This window comes from Ceratotherium simum, chromosome 3, assembly GCF_057802395.1.
Source record: "Ceratotherium simum simum isolate JZ-2026a chromosome 3, ASM5780239v1, whole genome shotgun sequence".
Classification (NCBI taxonomy): Eukaryota; Metazoa; Chordata; class Mammalia; order Perissodactyla; family Rhinocerotidae; genus Ceratotherium; species Ceratotherium simum.
Genome location: NC_141902.1, coordinates 29,268,986 through 29,282,347, shown reverse-complemented (window position 1 = coordinate 29,282,347; position 13,362 = coordinate 29,268,986). Strand labels below are relative to the sequence as shown.

Genomic DNA, 13,362 nt, shown 5'->3' with positions numbered 1-13,362 from the left:
AGAAATTTCTTTGGGCCTCATCAACATTTGTAATGAAGTATTTCCAGAGTTTTCTTTAATAGAAGAGATCACAAATCGGTTTAAATGTGAAGTAGGAATGACTCAGAGATATATGGAGAAAATCATTGTCTACCTGTCAGATGCTACTCCCACAGCAGTATGCGATTTCTAAGATTTATAGAAATCTTACTAATTTGTCATACTTTAGGGACAACTTACTTAGTAACTCAGTTGCTAGCTGTACGTAACTGTCATTATCTCCCATTCTCCTTAATCTATACTTTCTCTTCTCATTTTTGTTCCTCTTTTCTAATGAATGGAATATTAATATAGATATTCCTACCTGGAACAGTCACTCTTGGCGTTGTTATAGATACTCTTTGCTTCTGGATGAAATTGTTTCTGTCAGCTTGCTTTTCTGAAATTTAAAATGTATTTTAAACATATGCCTGAGAATAGTTTTAACATGAACCTACCTGTTCCCTCACAAATTTTGGCAATTACAATTTGATAAGAACTCCAGATATAAGAGCCTAGCACAGCATTGTGAGCAATGCTGTGTACACAAAAACTGTGGCACTTAAGGCCTAGGAAGTTAAAACTAGAAGTTAACTAGAACTAGAAGGTAAAACTATAAATAATGTGAAGGAGTTGCCTTGTTGGAATTTCAAATCCTATTCTTCAGTTTCCTCATGGCTGTCTTCACTTCTTGATTCCTTAAGGTATAGATTACTGGGTTCAGAATGGGAGTAAAGATGGTATAAAACACAGACAGGATCTTGTCTACCAGAAAACTGTTGAGTGGCCACATATAGATGAAGATGCATGGCCCAAAGAACATGAAGACAACAATGAAATGAGCTGTGCAGGTAGAAAGGGCCTTAGATGATCCTCTTGAAGAATGATGCTTGATGTTAACCAGGACAACAACATAAGAACTGAATAACAGAATAAAGCAGGACAAGGCAATTATACCACTTGTTGAGATCATAAAGAGGCCCAGGACATAAGTATCCACACAAGCCAGCTGGAACACCACAGGGAGGTCACAGAAAAAGCTGTCTACCTCATTGGGACCACAGAATGGTAACGTGAGAGCAAATATGACCTGGCTCATTGAATGCATGACTCCCACAACCCAGGAAGCCACCACGAGAGCACCACACACCCGGGGATTTATGATTGAAGCATAGTGGAGAGGCTTGCATATTGCAATATACCTATCGAAGGACATAGCCATAAGTAAAATGATCTCAGTCCCAGTAAAAAGATGTAGAAAAAATATCTGGGTGATGCAGCCATCAAAGGAGATGGTTCTGTGTCCAGTGAAGTAGTCTGTAATCATCTTAGGGGTGGCAAAGGAAGCAAGAGACATGTCAATGATGGAAAGGTTGGTAAGCAGGAAATACATAGGACAGTGTAGGTGGGAGTCAGCTATAACTGTGATGACTATGAGGCTATTACCCACCATTGTTGCCACATAAAACAATGAGAACACCGTGAAGGAAGACATCTGTAGCTCCCAGCAATTAGAGAGTCCCAGCAAAACAAATTCAGGAACAGTAGACTTATTGGCCACATCCATTGTCCTGATTGATTCGTGGAAGCCTATATCATAGGAAAAAAAAAATCAAGAGAGAGTATGATTCTACTGAAGCAAAAGCTCCATTTCCAAGAATCCACTTTCATAGACTTCATTTCCTCTATGAAAACTTACCTTGTGCAACTACGACATACAATTATCTACTGGAGCTTTGGGGAGAAAAAGGGAAATAAGGAGGAGGATTGGCAATAAATGTTAGCTCAGGGCCAGTTTTCCTCAGCAAAAAGAGGAGGATTGGCATGGATGTTAGCTCGGGACTGATCTTCCTCACAAAAAAACAAACAAAAAAAACTTATCTTTACTATTCTTTCCATCATCATTTGGCATATTGATTTGTAAGATAATTATAGAATATTAGGGATCATAGTGAAATACTACTTAAATGATGGATGTTCAAAATAACACTTTCCTTTCTGGTACTAAATCACAGTCAAATTGAGATTACATTATCCTGAACAGATCTATTTATCCCCATATTTGTTAATCCATTTGTCTATATAATTCTAAAGATAACAGCTAACATGAAGTCAGCACTTACTCTGGGCTGACAGCATGTTAAACACACATACACACATTTACTCATTTAGAATTCGTCCATAAGGTTATCCTTATTGAAATAACATATAAAAATTATATCACATGTAAGTGACATGGGTTCTTAAGTAACATTAAAGACAGACTTCAATGAACGGTTATAGATCTTTCGTAAATTTCCAGAGAAGAATTGTTAACATATTCACAAATAAAAGTTATCTAGTTAGGGTCTGGTCTGGTGGCATAGTGGTTAAGTTCACGAGTCCTGCTGTGGCTGCCCAGGGTTCACCAGTTCAGATCTTGGGTGCAGACCTACTCGCTGCTCATCAAACCATGATAAGGTGGTAACCCACACAGAAGAGTTACAACTCTACAATTACGATATACGACTAGGTACTGGGGTTTTGAGTAGATAAAAGAGGAAGATTGGCAACAGATGTTAGCTCAGGGCCAATTTTCCTCAAAAAAAAGTTCAAATAAAAAAAGTTATCTAGTTGGAATCTATCAGAAACCCAGAGAAAATTAGTTTTGATGGTATTTATCCAGTGGAAGAAGATTGATTTTTTATCTAGTTTTACTACAATATAGCCGTATAGCCCAGAGAAAGGCATTTAACTTCATTTAATTAAAGGCATTTAATTTCATTTTGTTAATATATGAGTCTGTTCCTCCCACAAATATTTATAATTCTGTGACTTAAAATTTTACCTTTGTCTCCTAAAGAATATATCACATCACTTTTATGGGAAAGAGCTCAAAGATCAGTCTCCTTAGTCCCATCCTATTTGAATTCTCCCTTCATATTTGCCAACATACGTAAACTGTTTTATTGATCTCAGCTCCATGGAATAGGGGTTAGGAGATGGAAGTAGGAAGGGCAGATATTTAAAATGTTTCAGTAGAAATTATTCGTAAAACACATTTGCTCACCAGTTCTATAGCAGAATCAGGGCTTTAGATTATTCAGAGTGTTAAGTAGGCTCTGACAGAGAGCATATAGGAGGTAATTTTAAATATAAATAAATGACCTAATTGAATCATTGGTTGTTTAGCAGCTGTAGATGAAATGGATGTTGTAGGGACTTGGGAATTGACCAAGAAATTGTTTTGCAATGGGATTTATTAAACAACAAAGATGGTATTATTTGGTTCACAACAGGAAGATATTTCAAGAGTCTTATGGGAATTTACAATGCTTGTTTTCACCTGGACCTGAGAGATTCAGGGAATGGAAGTTGGGAAAGCCATAATTTAAGAGGCAGCAGGAAGTATCAATGAATTTTAATAAGCATTTGGTTCTCTAACCTTATCCTAGAGGCAGTGGAGAATAAAATCCAAAAGGCTTCACTTCTGCTTCAAGTAAATTTGTAATATCTTTGGAGATATTGAACACCCATAAATAAGACAATTGTTGAGAAAAATACAGCCAAATATACCTAGTGTTCAACCTATTCTCAGAGATCGTGAGTGAACTGGATTTTAGATACAGGAAAATTTATAATGTGGTCACTTAATCAAGAAAGTGTTCTTGCAGGAGAAATATCATGAACTTGACCTAGAATGAAAATTGAAATTTTGATTGGCGGGAAAAAAAATGTATGTGGGGAATAAAACAGTGCAACTTATTTGCAGAAGGAAGTATTCAGTTAGCAGATTGGAAGAACAAGAACGCCACTCTAAAATATAACTTGATACAAAGAACAACAAAGAGGCATTGTAAGATTGTAGGCACGGTTACGATGACTTGAAGTTAGTATTTCATAAGGATTTATCCAGATGGTTCGGAAAGGGAGAATTTTAAGGCAGATTATTAAATGAAATAGTCATAAAGATCATTTTCACTAAGGTACTAGCAACATGAATGTGATTGGGATTAATAAAATAAGAACTCCAAGTAACTCTGTCATTATGAATTATTTGTTTATCAAATAATAACAATGTAATTATTATCCAGTGGAAGTTTCTATGGTAGACTGCATTTTTTTAAATCAAAATTGTCTATTTTTCTACCTGCCATCCTTTCAGGGACCCTTTCTCACTGTGGGAGGAGTATCATTCCCACTTTATTTACCAAGGCCTTGGACACATGACTTGCTTTATTCCCTGTAATATGAGTAGAATTATTAAGATTCGCTGTGCTATTCCACCACTGCTCTTTTTCCATCTGGTTGGATCCCAAGATAAAGAGATGAGGGAGGCAGGCTATGCTCATGGATATAGAAACACTTATTTTTGGACCTAAAATTATCAAAACAGATTGTTAGAAGAACACATTTGTTGGGCTCACACTGTTTTCAACATTTCATATAAAGCTGTAGTAGTCAATATAGTGTGGTGTTTACCTAAGAGTAGACAAGCAGATGAATGTAACAGAATGGAGGGTCCAGCAGAAATACACATATATAGTAAATGATCTTCAACGAAGCTGCCGAAATAACTCAGTGGGAAAGAATAGCCTTTTCAAGAAAGAACAACTACTGTTTGTTAGAACAATTGGATAGTCTTTGTAATTTAGAGTTATGCAAAATTTTCTAAGAAAAGACAAAAAAGAAAAAAAATAAAAAATTGATAACTTGGTTTAAATCAAAATTTAAAACTTCTGCTCTTTGAAAAGTTACTGTTAAGTAAAGGAAAAGGGATGCCACTGACTGGAAGGAAACATTGTTATCAAGAATACAACAGAATGCAAGTGGAACTCTTGCTGTAGGAACTATTGCTGGTAGGAATGCAAAATGGTACAATCATTTTGGAAAACAGCTTGGCAATTTACATAAAGTGAAACACACAATTACCATATAACTCAGAAAAATTCTCTTAGATATTTATCCAAAGGAAATGAAGGTATAAGTCCACAAAAAGATCTATACATGAATGGTCGTAACAACTTTATTCATGATAGTCCAAAAGGAGAAAAAAATAAATGTCCATCAACCTGTGGATGGATAAATAACCACATAATGAAATACCACTCAGCTGTTAAAAGGAACAATGTACTGATACATGCAAAAACATGAATGAACCTCAAAAGCTTTATGCTAATCAAGGTTTCTCATTATTAGCACAATTGTGATTTTGGAGCAGATAATTGTTGTAGGATGTTGTCCTGTGCATTGTGAAAGTTATGCAGCATCCTTGGCCTCTACCCATCAGATGCCAGCAGCACTCCTGACCCTGACTAAGTCATGACAATCAAAAATGTTTCCAAACATTGCCAAATGTCCCCTGGGAGACAAAATCATCCCTAATTGAGAACCACTGGGCTAAAGTAACCAGACACAAAAGGCTACATACTGTATAATCAATTTATCTGAAATTTTTTTAAAAAAAAATTATAGTTATAGAAAGCAGATCAGTGGTTTCCAGGGTTCAGGGTTAGGAGTGAGGGGATTTGTGATAAAAGAGTATGAGGAAACTTTGGGGGATGATGAAAATTATGCTCTATCATGACTGTGGTGGTAGTTGTACAGCTATATGCATTTGTCAAAACTAATTGAATTATACACTTAAATGTAAAGCATTCCTCAATACAACTGATTAAATAATAAACATATTTTATGTTTATTCAAATAGATTCATATACAAAATTAAAAGGAAATAATAGGCAAGTAAATATTTGCAATATATATGCAGAAAAATTTTTGATATCTCTAATATATAAAGAGCTCTTACACATTGAAAAGAAAAGGTTCAATAGGAAAGAAAACTGGCTAGGGAAACTAAATGGGCAATTTCTAGAATAAAATAATACCGAATCACAAGTAACCCTGAGACATATTTAACCTCATTAATGGCCAGGAAACTGCGTATTATAATAAAAATCAATGCCATTTTTGCCCATCAGATTGATCAAAATTTAAAAAAATAATAAGGGATATTCTCTTGTATTGTTGATGAATGTATGGATTGCTGGGTTAAAAATAAACAAATCTGAACATCTGGGGATAACTGCTAAAATTACAAATATACATTTCCTCGATGTCATTTGACCCATAAATCATTCTTTTAAAAATCAATTCATAGACACAAAAGAAGAGTTGCACGAGACTATCTACAAAGATATTTATTTTAGCAAAATAAGTGGTAGGGAAAATAAGGAGGAAAATCTGATGGCGTAACTGTGGGAGATCAAGATTTGGCCACCCTGAAATATATCTCTTTACCTTGATTGTTTTCTCTGAGGAACATTTGACCTCCCCCACTAACTGCCTAAAGAATTTGACATGGTGGCTCCTTCCTGGAACAGATCTTCTATCATGATGGCTGTAGAGATAATGTAGGATAGAGGTTACAAGAGGAAAGGCACCAAGCCTCTTTTATCAAAAACTCTGTCTCTCCCTGACCACATTATCTATAGATGACCCTGAAAAGAATTCTCTTCCTGCCCTCTGAAGTCCCAGACGACTACCCACCCCCAACATGTTCCTCGCCTTTAGCTGCAATACTTAAGCAAGCAGCTTAGACAGAGGGACGAGTTGCTCATTTCTGAGTTTCTCCCATGTATACATGTTATTAAACTTGGTATTATTTTCTCCTGCTAACCTGTCTTGTTAATTATTTGGCCAGCCATAAGAACCTAAAGGAAAAGGGCAGGGGGAGATTCCCCCTCTTCCCCTGGCAGTTTTGGCGTAGTGGGCAGGATCCACACTGGCTGGCAAGTTGCCTTCTCTGGCTGGAAGACCTGCCTTCTCCCTGAACTACTGCAGATGATGAGATACAGGAACGCCTGACAAAAGCCGGCAAAAGGTAAGACTTCTTACCACATCAGCCTCCAAGAATCTCTATCTGCGGAGTCCGATGGAAGGAAGTGGTGAAAATTTTTTTCTCTTTCTAAATTTAGATTGGCAGGAGAAAATATTTGGGAAACTAGTTTCTTGTGCTTTTAGTGACTCTTGGTTTAAATTTGGTAGAGTACTCTTGGTTTTGATCTTGATCCCTTTTCCTCCCAGAGTAGTCTCTGTCTTGTTCTGTGTCCTGAGAACTTGGCTTTGTGACCTGTGAGAATATTCTCCTTGGTCTCCACCATATGGAAGGTGCGTTTACCGGGGTGCCCCTTGGTGGCCAGTCGAGTAGACTGGGGTTCCGAACTGTCTCTTTGTCCGGCTGCGCCAAGCTCTCAGGGGAGTTTGTCATAAATGGCCCAGTCCATAAGGGCTTTTGTCGTCTTAACCTTCGTTGCTTGTTAGTGCTGGAAAAATCCCATTCCACTATCACCTGCCTGGTGTCACAGATTAGCGGGTCTGTGACTGGAGGCGTCCCACACTATTGTGGGAGACCGGAGACACCATCCTTACCGCTTGTGCAATGAAGGTCTTTACTTTCTCTAAATATCTTTGGGAGTAAATTCTGTAGATCATGGGGGCTACATCATCTGCGCCCTCACCAGGGATGCCTCTTGCATCCATGGTAAAGATTTATTCTAAGTGTGGAAAGTTACCTCCAGGTCTTTCCTTAAAAAGGCTTATTGGTTCGAGTCACTATTGGAATAAATATACAAATGAAGATCCTACTCGTCAATGGCCAGAAGACGGATCCTTTAAATTGGAAAAACTTCTAAATTGGGGGAAAAAAAAGTGTTTGGAGAGCTCTCACATAATTATTTATTTGGTACCTAAGAAAAAGCCAGAAAAAGGAAGGGAAAAATTTGACTAGCCTTAAGACCTTGACTCAGGTTACAATTGAATTGAGAACATGTAAAAGTATAAGTGTTGATAAGATTATAAAGGTTGGAATGTTTGAGCTAATTTTATATAAAGAGGTTACATCAACTTTGCCTGAGTATGTTTTAAAATGTCTGACTGGGAATGCTTCCCTTGTCCAAAATTAGAAGACCAAGACCTGTTGATAAAAATCTTAATGAAAACTATGTCTAAAGGTATAAGAGGTGATGAAATTTACAGGAAATTTTGTAGGAAAAAAAAACTGATGTTATTTCTATTACAAAACTGGTTAACAAAAATAGTAATTTAAATGATGGCTAATTTTATCTAATGTCTTATGAAGTCTTATAGGCAATCTAAATAATTATTGGGAATAAGTAACTAAATAGTTGTAAAAAAAGATAAATGTTGGATAAACTTTAAACAATAATTGTGTTATGGTGATTACAGCTTCCAAACTCTTTTTGGTGACTTAAAACTTTAGAGTTTTGCTAAATTTTATGATAAAAATTCACTGAGTATCATCATTTCCAAATAAGATAAGATATTAGACATTGATTGCTAAATGTACGTTTGTCTACTTTTGGCTTTTCATTACAGGAAAACTAAAAGGTGTTTTGAGTCTATTGGTAAACATGTGTTTTATTAAAAGATTGTACTATAAAGTAACATATTTCTACAAGTTATGAAGTGTTTATAAATTTTCCAAGCCACAAGATACTAATGTAAAAGAAAGTTTATAATTGTTTACTTAGTTTTTACTTACAAATTGGGGTTTCTAAGAGTTAAAATTTCTAATTAGTATATGTGATTGAAGCTACTAAATATTAAAAAAAAAGTCTGTGTACAAGGAAAGTAAGATATATAAAAAAGATACAAAGAATGAAAATATTTTGTTTGATTTATTAAAAAAGATAAATTTGTCCTCAAGTACTAGGAGGGAAAAGAAAGAAATGGGACAAATTCTGAATGTAAAAAGAAAGTTATAGAAGGCTTGTGAAAGAGGAATTCTGGAAAAGGAGTTTTTGCATGGTCAAATTGGCTAAGATTAAAATGAATTTAATTAAGTAAATGAGTTTTAATATCAGAAGTAAGCTGGTACAAAATTATAACTTGGTCTTGTTTCTCTTAAAAGGATGATTTTCTTGAACTTGATAAAGAGGTTATAAAAGATTTTTCTTTACCTTTGAGTAAGTCTACCTAAAAAAAAAAAAAAAAACCTATTAAAATAATTTCCTGTGTTCAAAAGACCGAAGTCTCTCTATTAAGGCCTTTTGGACTGTTAATGCTCTGTTTGCTTTGACTTTTTATATTTTTGACAAGCTCCCCAAAATTCATATCTTAAATAAAGTCTTCTTTTTTTACTTTTTTTCTTTGAGAACTTTCAAAGGGCCCTGGAACTTCTCAAAGAAATTTGCTCTCTTCCTATAAGGGGAAAGATACTAAACTTATTAGGCTTATTCAGTATGTTAAATTACGTAGAAAACATTGTCAGACAAGTGATGATAAGCCTGCTTAGGTGATATTTTGTGGGTAAATGTTATTGATATAGGTGTTTTAAAATTATATAACATTACTGAAATTCTGATCTGTCCTGGTTATCAGTCATAATTCTGGTTATTATTATTTTAAAGTGTATATGTCACAAAATTAACCAAATTTCTCTGTCAATTGCCATTTTGAGGTCCTGTTGTTTACAGAATTATTTCTTTGCTCTAATGCTTTTGCAAAATGTTTCAACTTCAAAAAAATCATGGAAAGGACTCTGAGATTTACACTGGAGTACAGGCTTCTGATAAACATTCTGATCATAAAACTGAACTTGGTAAAAAATTACAGAAATCTGTTGGAGAGACTGATAACTTCATGAAGCTGCTAACAAACAGATTGGGATCAACAATGGATTATACAGGACTGAATGAACTGATAAGGATGATTATAATTTTTATGATTTTTCATTTAAAGTATTGCTGAATTTTTAATGTTTTGTTTTTTCAGATTTAAGGAAAACTTTCTCTTTTCTCCTGAGCTAGCTATGACTTACAGCAATTTGATAAATGATAGTTTTGTAAGTAAAATTGAAATATTTATCTTTTTCTTTCTATCTGATCCCTCGAATTTAAAAACTCTTAATAAGTGAGTATTGTTGTTTTCATGGCAATATAGTTATTTGCATAAGTTCAATAAGAATCTGTTCTCCTTAAAACAGGACACAATTGGAAACACTGGTTATATTACCAAGGTAGTGACTGGAACATCATATTTGCGATATAACCATACAACTTTTGAGGAATGAAGATTGGACTTTATGGAATAAAGCCACATAGAAATATTGGCCTGGTACCTTATGTTCCAAGCAGCACTTACCAAGATAAGTAAAAAATGTCACTTATCTGGCAGGCACAAGGAACCTCGAAATATTGTGGGGGAACCTCAGACGAGAGGAATTCACCGAAATCTGTAGGTATTACAGGCAAAGTCTGATGACAAAATCTTGGCTTGGCTTTCCTGGCCTTGAGAGGCCTTTAAAGTTAAATCTGAGATTCCTTATAAAAAGTTCCAGCAAAGCAGATTTAAAAGAGCCTATGTGATCAATTGCTATTCTTGCTGTACTTATGTAAATAATTGGGCCAACTCTATTAGAACTAGACTTATTTTGCAAACAAGTTAGTTTTAATTTGGCTATCTTAATAAAAATGAAGGTGATTTTAGAGAAAAAATTATATTTCAGTAAAAACTATAGTATACATTTGCGGATATTAGATCCTAGTTTTGTTAATTGTATTTTGAGGTTTTTGTTTTATATCTGTTGACTGGACTGGATCTTGATTTCTTCTAGTCTCCTGAAATATCTGGCTACAGATATCCAAACTAACGTTTTTGATTTTTTCCATCATTTTCATTTGAAATCACTGAAAACTGAACCTGCGCTTTTTCCTGAAGCCTTGCTAACTGAAGCTGATGGACTTGATATAAACTTAAAAGATGACCTGACGACACCATCAGAGACATTTTAAACTGCAAAATATGCTTTGACGCTGACATCTAAAACCTTAACTGGCTGTCCTCTAAACTCAGAAACTGCTTTACAACTTAGTCCAACCATTAACCTTGTTTTTCTTTCGTTTACACAAAAATGTTTCTATTAAATACTTGCTTGCTTGCTTCCATAATATAGGCGTAACCTTGAGAGCCCACCTGCATCACCACCTTCCCAAAAGAACTTAATTGAACTGATCTATTATCAAGACTAAAAAATGTGTTCAGTGAGATGAAACAATCTACCAACTCAGCTTCTGGACTATGAAACTTCTTTAAGTTTCAAAAGGACTGTGCAACTTTTAGTTTCAAAGACGGGACTGTGGGAGATCAAGATTTGGCCATCCCGAAATATATTTCTTTACCTTGATTGTTTTCTCTGAGGGACACTTGACCTCCCCCACTGCCTAAAGAATTTGACATGGTGGCTCCTTCCTAGAACAGATCTTCTATCATGATGGCTGTAGAGATAATGTAGGATAGAGGTTACAATAGAAAAGTCACCAAGCCTCTTTTATCAAAAACTCTGTCTCTCCCTGACCACATTATCTATAGATGACCCTAAAAAAAATTGTCTTCCTGCCCTCTGAAGTCCCAGACCACTATCCACCCCCAACACGTTCCTCGCCTTTAGCTGCAATACTTAAGCAAGCAGCTTAGACAGAGGGGCGAGTTGCTCATTTCTGAGTTTCTCCCATGTATACATGTTATTAAACTTGGTATTATTTTCTCCTGCTAACCTGTCTTGTTAATTATTTGGCCAGCCATAAAAACCTAAAAGAAAAGGGCAGAGGGAGATTCTCCCTCTTCCCCCGACATAACAGAAAATAAATTGTATAAATTTCAGAATACCTATACGTCAAAAAAAAAAAAAAATGCAGCTGTCCTAAAAAGAAATAGTTTAATTTGAATACACTGACCTAAAAAATGTATTCACAAAGTGCTGTCAAGTGAAAAGCCAATTGATAAGTAATATGATCTTAATTTATAAAATCCAACATTAACAAAGCAGATTAGGCTGTTAAACATCGGTTCCCCTAGGAGTGAGAACGGAGGAAAGGGAGATGATGCATTTTCCCCTTTATATGTAGTTGGATATTTTTCACTTCTAACTATTTTTTATTGTGGTAAAACACTCATAACACAAAATTTACCATTGGTGATATTGAATACATTCAGAAGGTTGAGCAACTATCAAATCATCTAGTTCCAAAACATTTTATCTCCCCAAGGGAAACCCTGTACCCATAAGCAGTCAATCGCAAATCTCCCTTCCCTCAGCCCTTAGCAATCACTAATCGTTTTCTGTCTATATGGATTTGTGTATTCTCAACATTTTATATAAATGGAATCATACAATATGAAGCCTTTTGTGTCAAAAATTTGTACACAAATGTTTATAGCAGCACTATTCACAATGGCCAAAAGATGGTAACATCTATCAACTGATAAATGAATAAACAAAATGTGGTATAGCCATACAATGGATCATTATTCAGTCATAAAATGGAATGAAATGTGAAATACTGATACATGCTACAACCTGGATGAACCTTGAAAACACTCTAAATGAAAGAAGTCAGATATATCTTACTTTTGAAACTATATATATACATATAAAGTTTCAAAATGTATATAAAGAAATTAAAGAAGAAAAAAGAAAGAGGAAATGAGTATTTCTGGTTTTCAATTCCACATGTAAGGAGCTTGGAGGTCGCCACTCCATCCTAACAAGTAAAAAGCTGAACACACTGAAAAATCAACAACTCTTCTAGGATCGTAAGAGAGGTAAGGACACAGGAGAAACGGCTGCCCCCAAGATTAGAGAGACAGGCAGGCAGATACAGAGCAAAGATCGCCAGAGCAGAGGCTCATGAGGGGAAACTGCCGTGGGAACCAGTGCCAGGTAGGAAAACTTGAACTGTAATTGATGAATTGCTGGAGATTCAGTGCAGACAACTCTGAGAGTTCAAAATTCTGGGGACTCAGTCATGGGGACACAATTTTGTGATATTTACCTCCAAGAGTTGGACAAGGGCCTCACAGTAAATATCAGAGAAAAATCTCCTCCTGCTTCAGGCGGGGAGGGGGGAAAGGAACCATTTTGAAGTATGCCAGAGCACTCTTCTTCTTAACAAGGCCTGCCCTCAGGAGAAGCGAGTTAACGGAAGCTTAACCTGCTGGGGTATTATCAGAGCCTAACCGACTCTAACTAGGGGAAGGGTAATACTCAACTCCAGTCAACTCTAGCCTTCCCTGTGGGAGAAGGGAAATACCTAACTCCAGCCCACTCTAGCCATTCTGTCCCACCTAAAGGTGGAGAATAAAATGGAGAAGCACTTGTGAAGTTCACACAGAAATACAGGCTTACTAACACACTGAGCCCTAATCATTGGACTATAGAACACTTCTTCTCACCCCACCACCTCACCACCACATTACAGTGCTGAAGGTCTATTTATAGCAGTTCCTTTTACCTGTCTCATCATGTCTGGCTATCAAGAAAAAAATTCAAGGCATACCAAAAGC

The 13,362-nt window shown here is 35.8% G+C and overlaps 1 protein-coding gene across 1 annotated transcript; it reads right to left on the bottom strand.

Annotated features, from left to right (window-relative positions):
- Positions 1 to 424: 424 nt before the first annotated feature.
- Positions 425 to 11,362, bottom strand: OR4K2 (olfactory receptor family 4 subfamily K member 2). The gene is made up of 2 exons (XM_014781015.2): positions 11,199 to 11,362; positions 425 to 1,608 (listed from the first exon to the last, which is right to left on the bottom strand). The coding sequence occupies exons 1-2, from the start codon at positions 11,254 to 11,256 to the stop codon at positions 668 to 670; spliced, it is 999 nt and encodes a 332-aa protein (XP_014636501.2). The 5' UTR covers positions 11,257 to 11,362; the 3' UTR covers positions 425 to 667.
- Positions 11,363 to 13,362: the final 2,000 nt, after the last annotated feature.

Coding starts and splice junctions, on each gene's coding strand:
- OR4K2 (XM_014781015.2), bottom strand. CDS start 11,256: ATGTCAAATTCTTTAGGCAGTGGGGGAGGTCAAGTGTCCCTCAGAGAA. Junction 1,609..11,198: donor CCTCAGAGAAAACAATCAAG/GTAAAGAAATAT, acceptor CCTATGATATAG/GCTTCCACGAATCAATCAGG.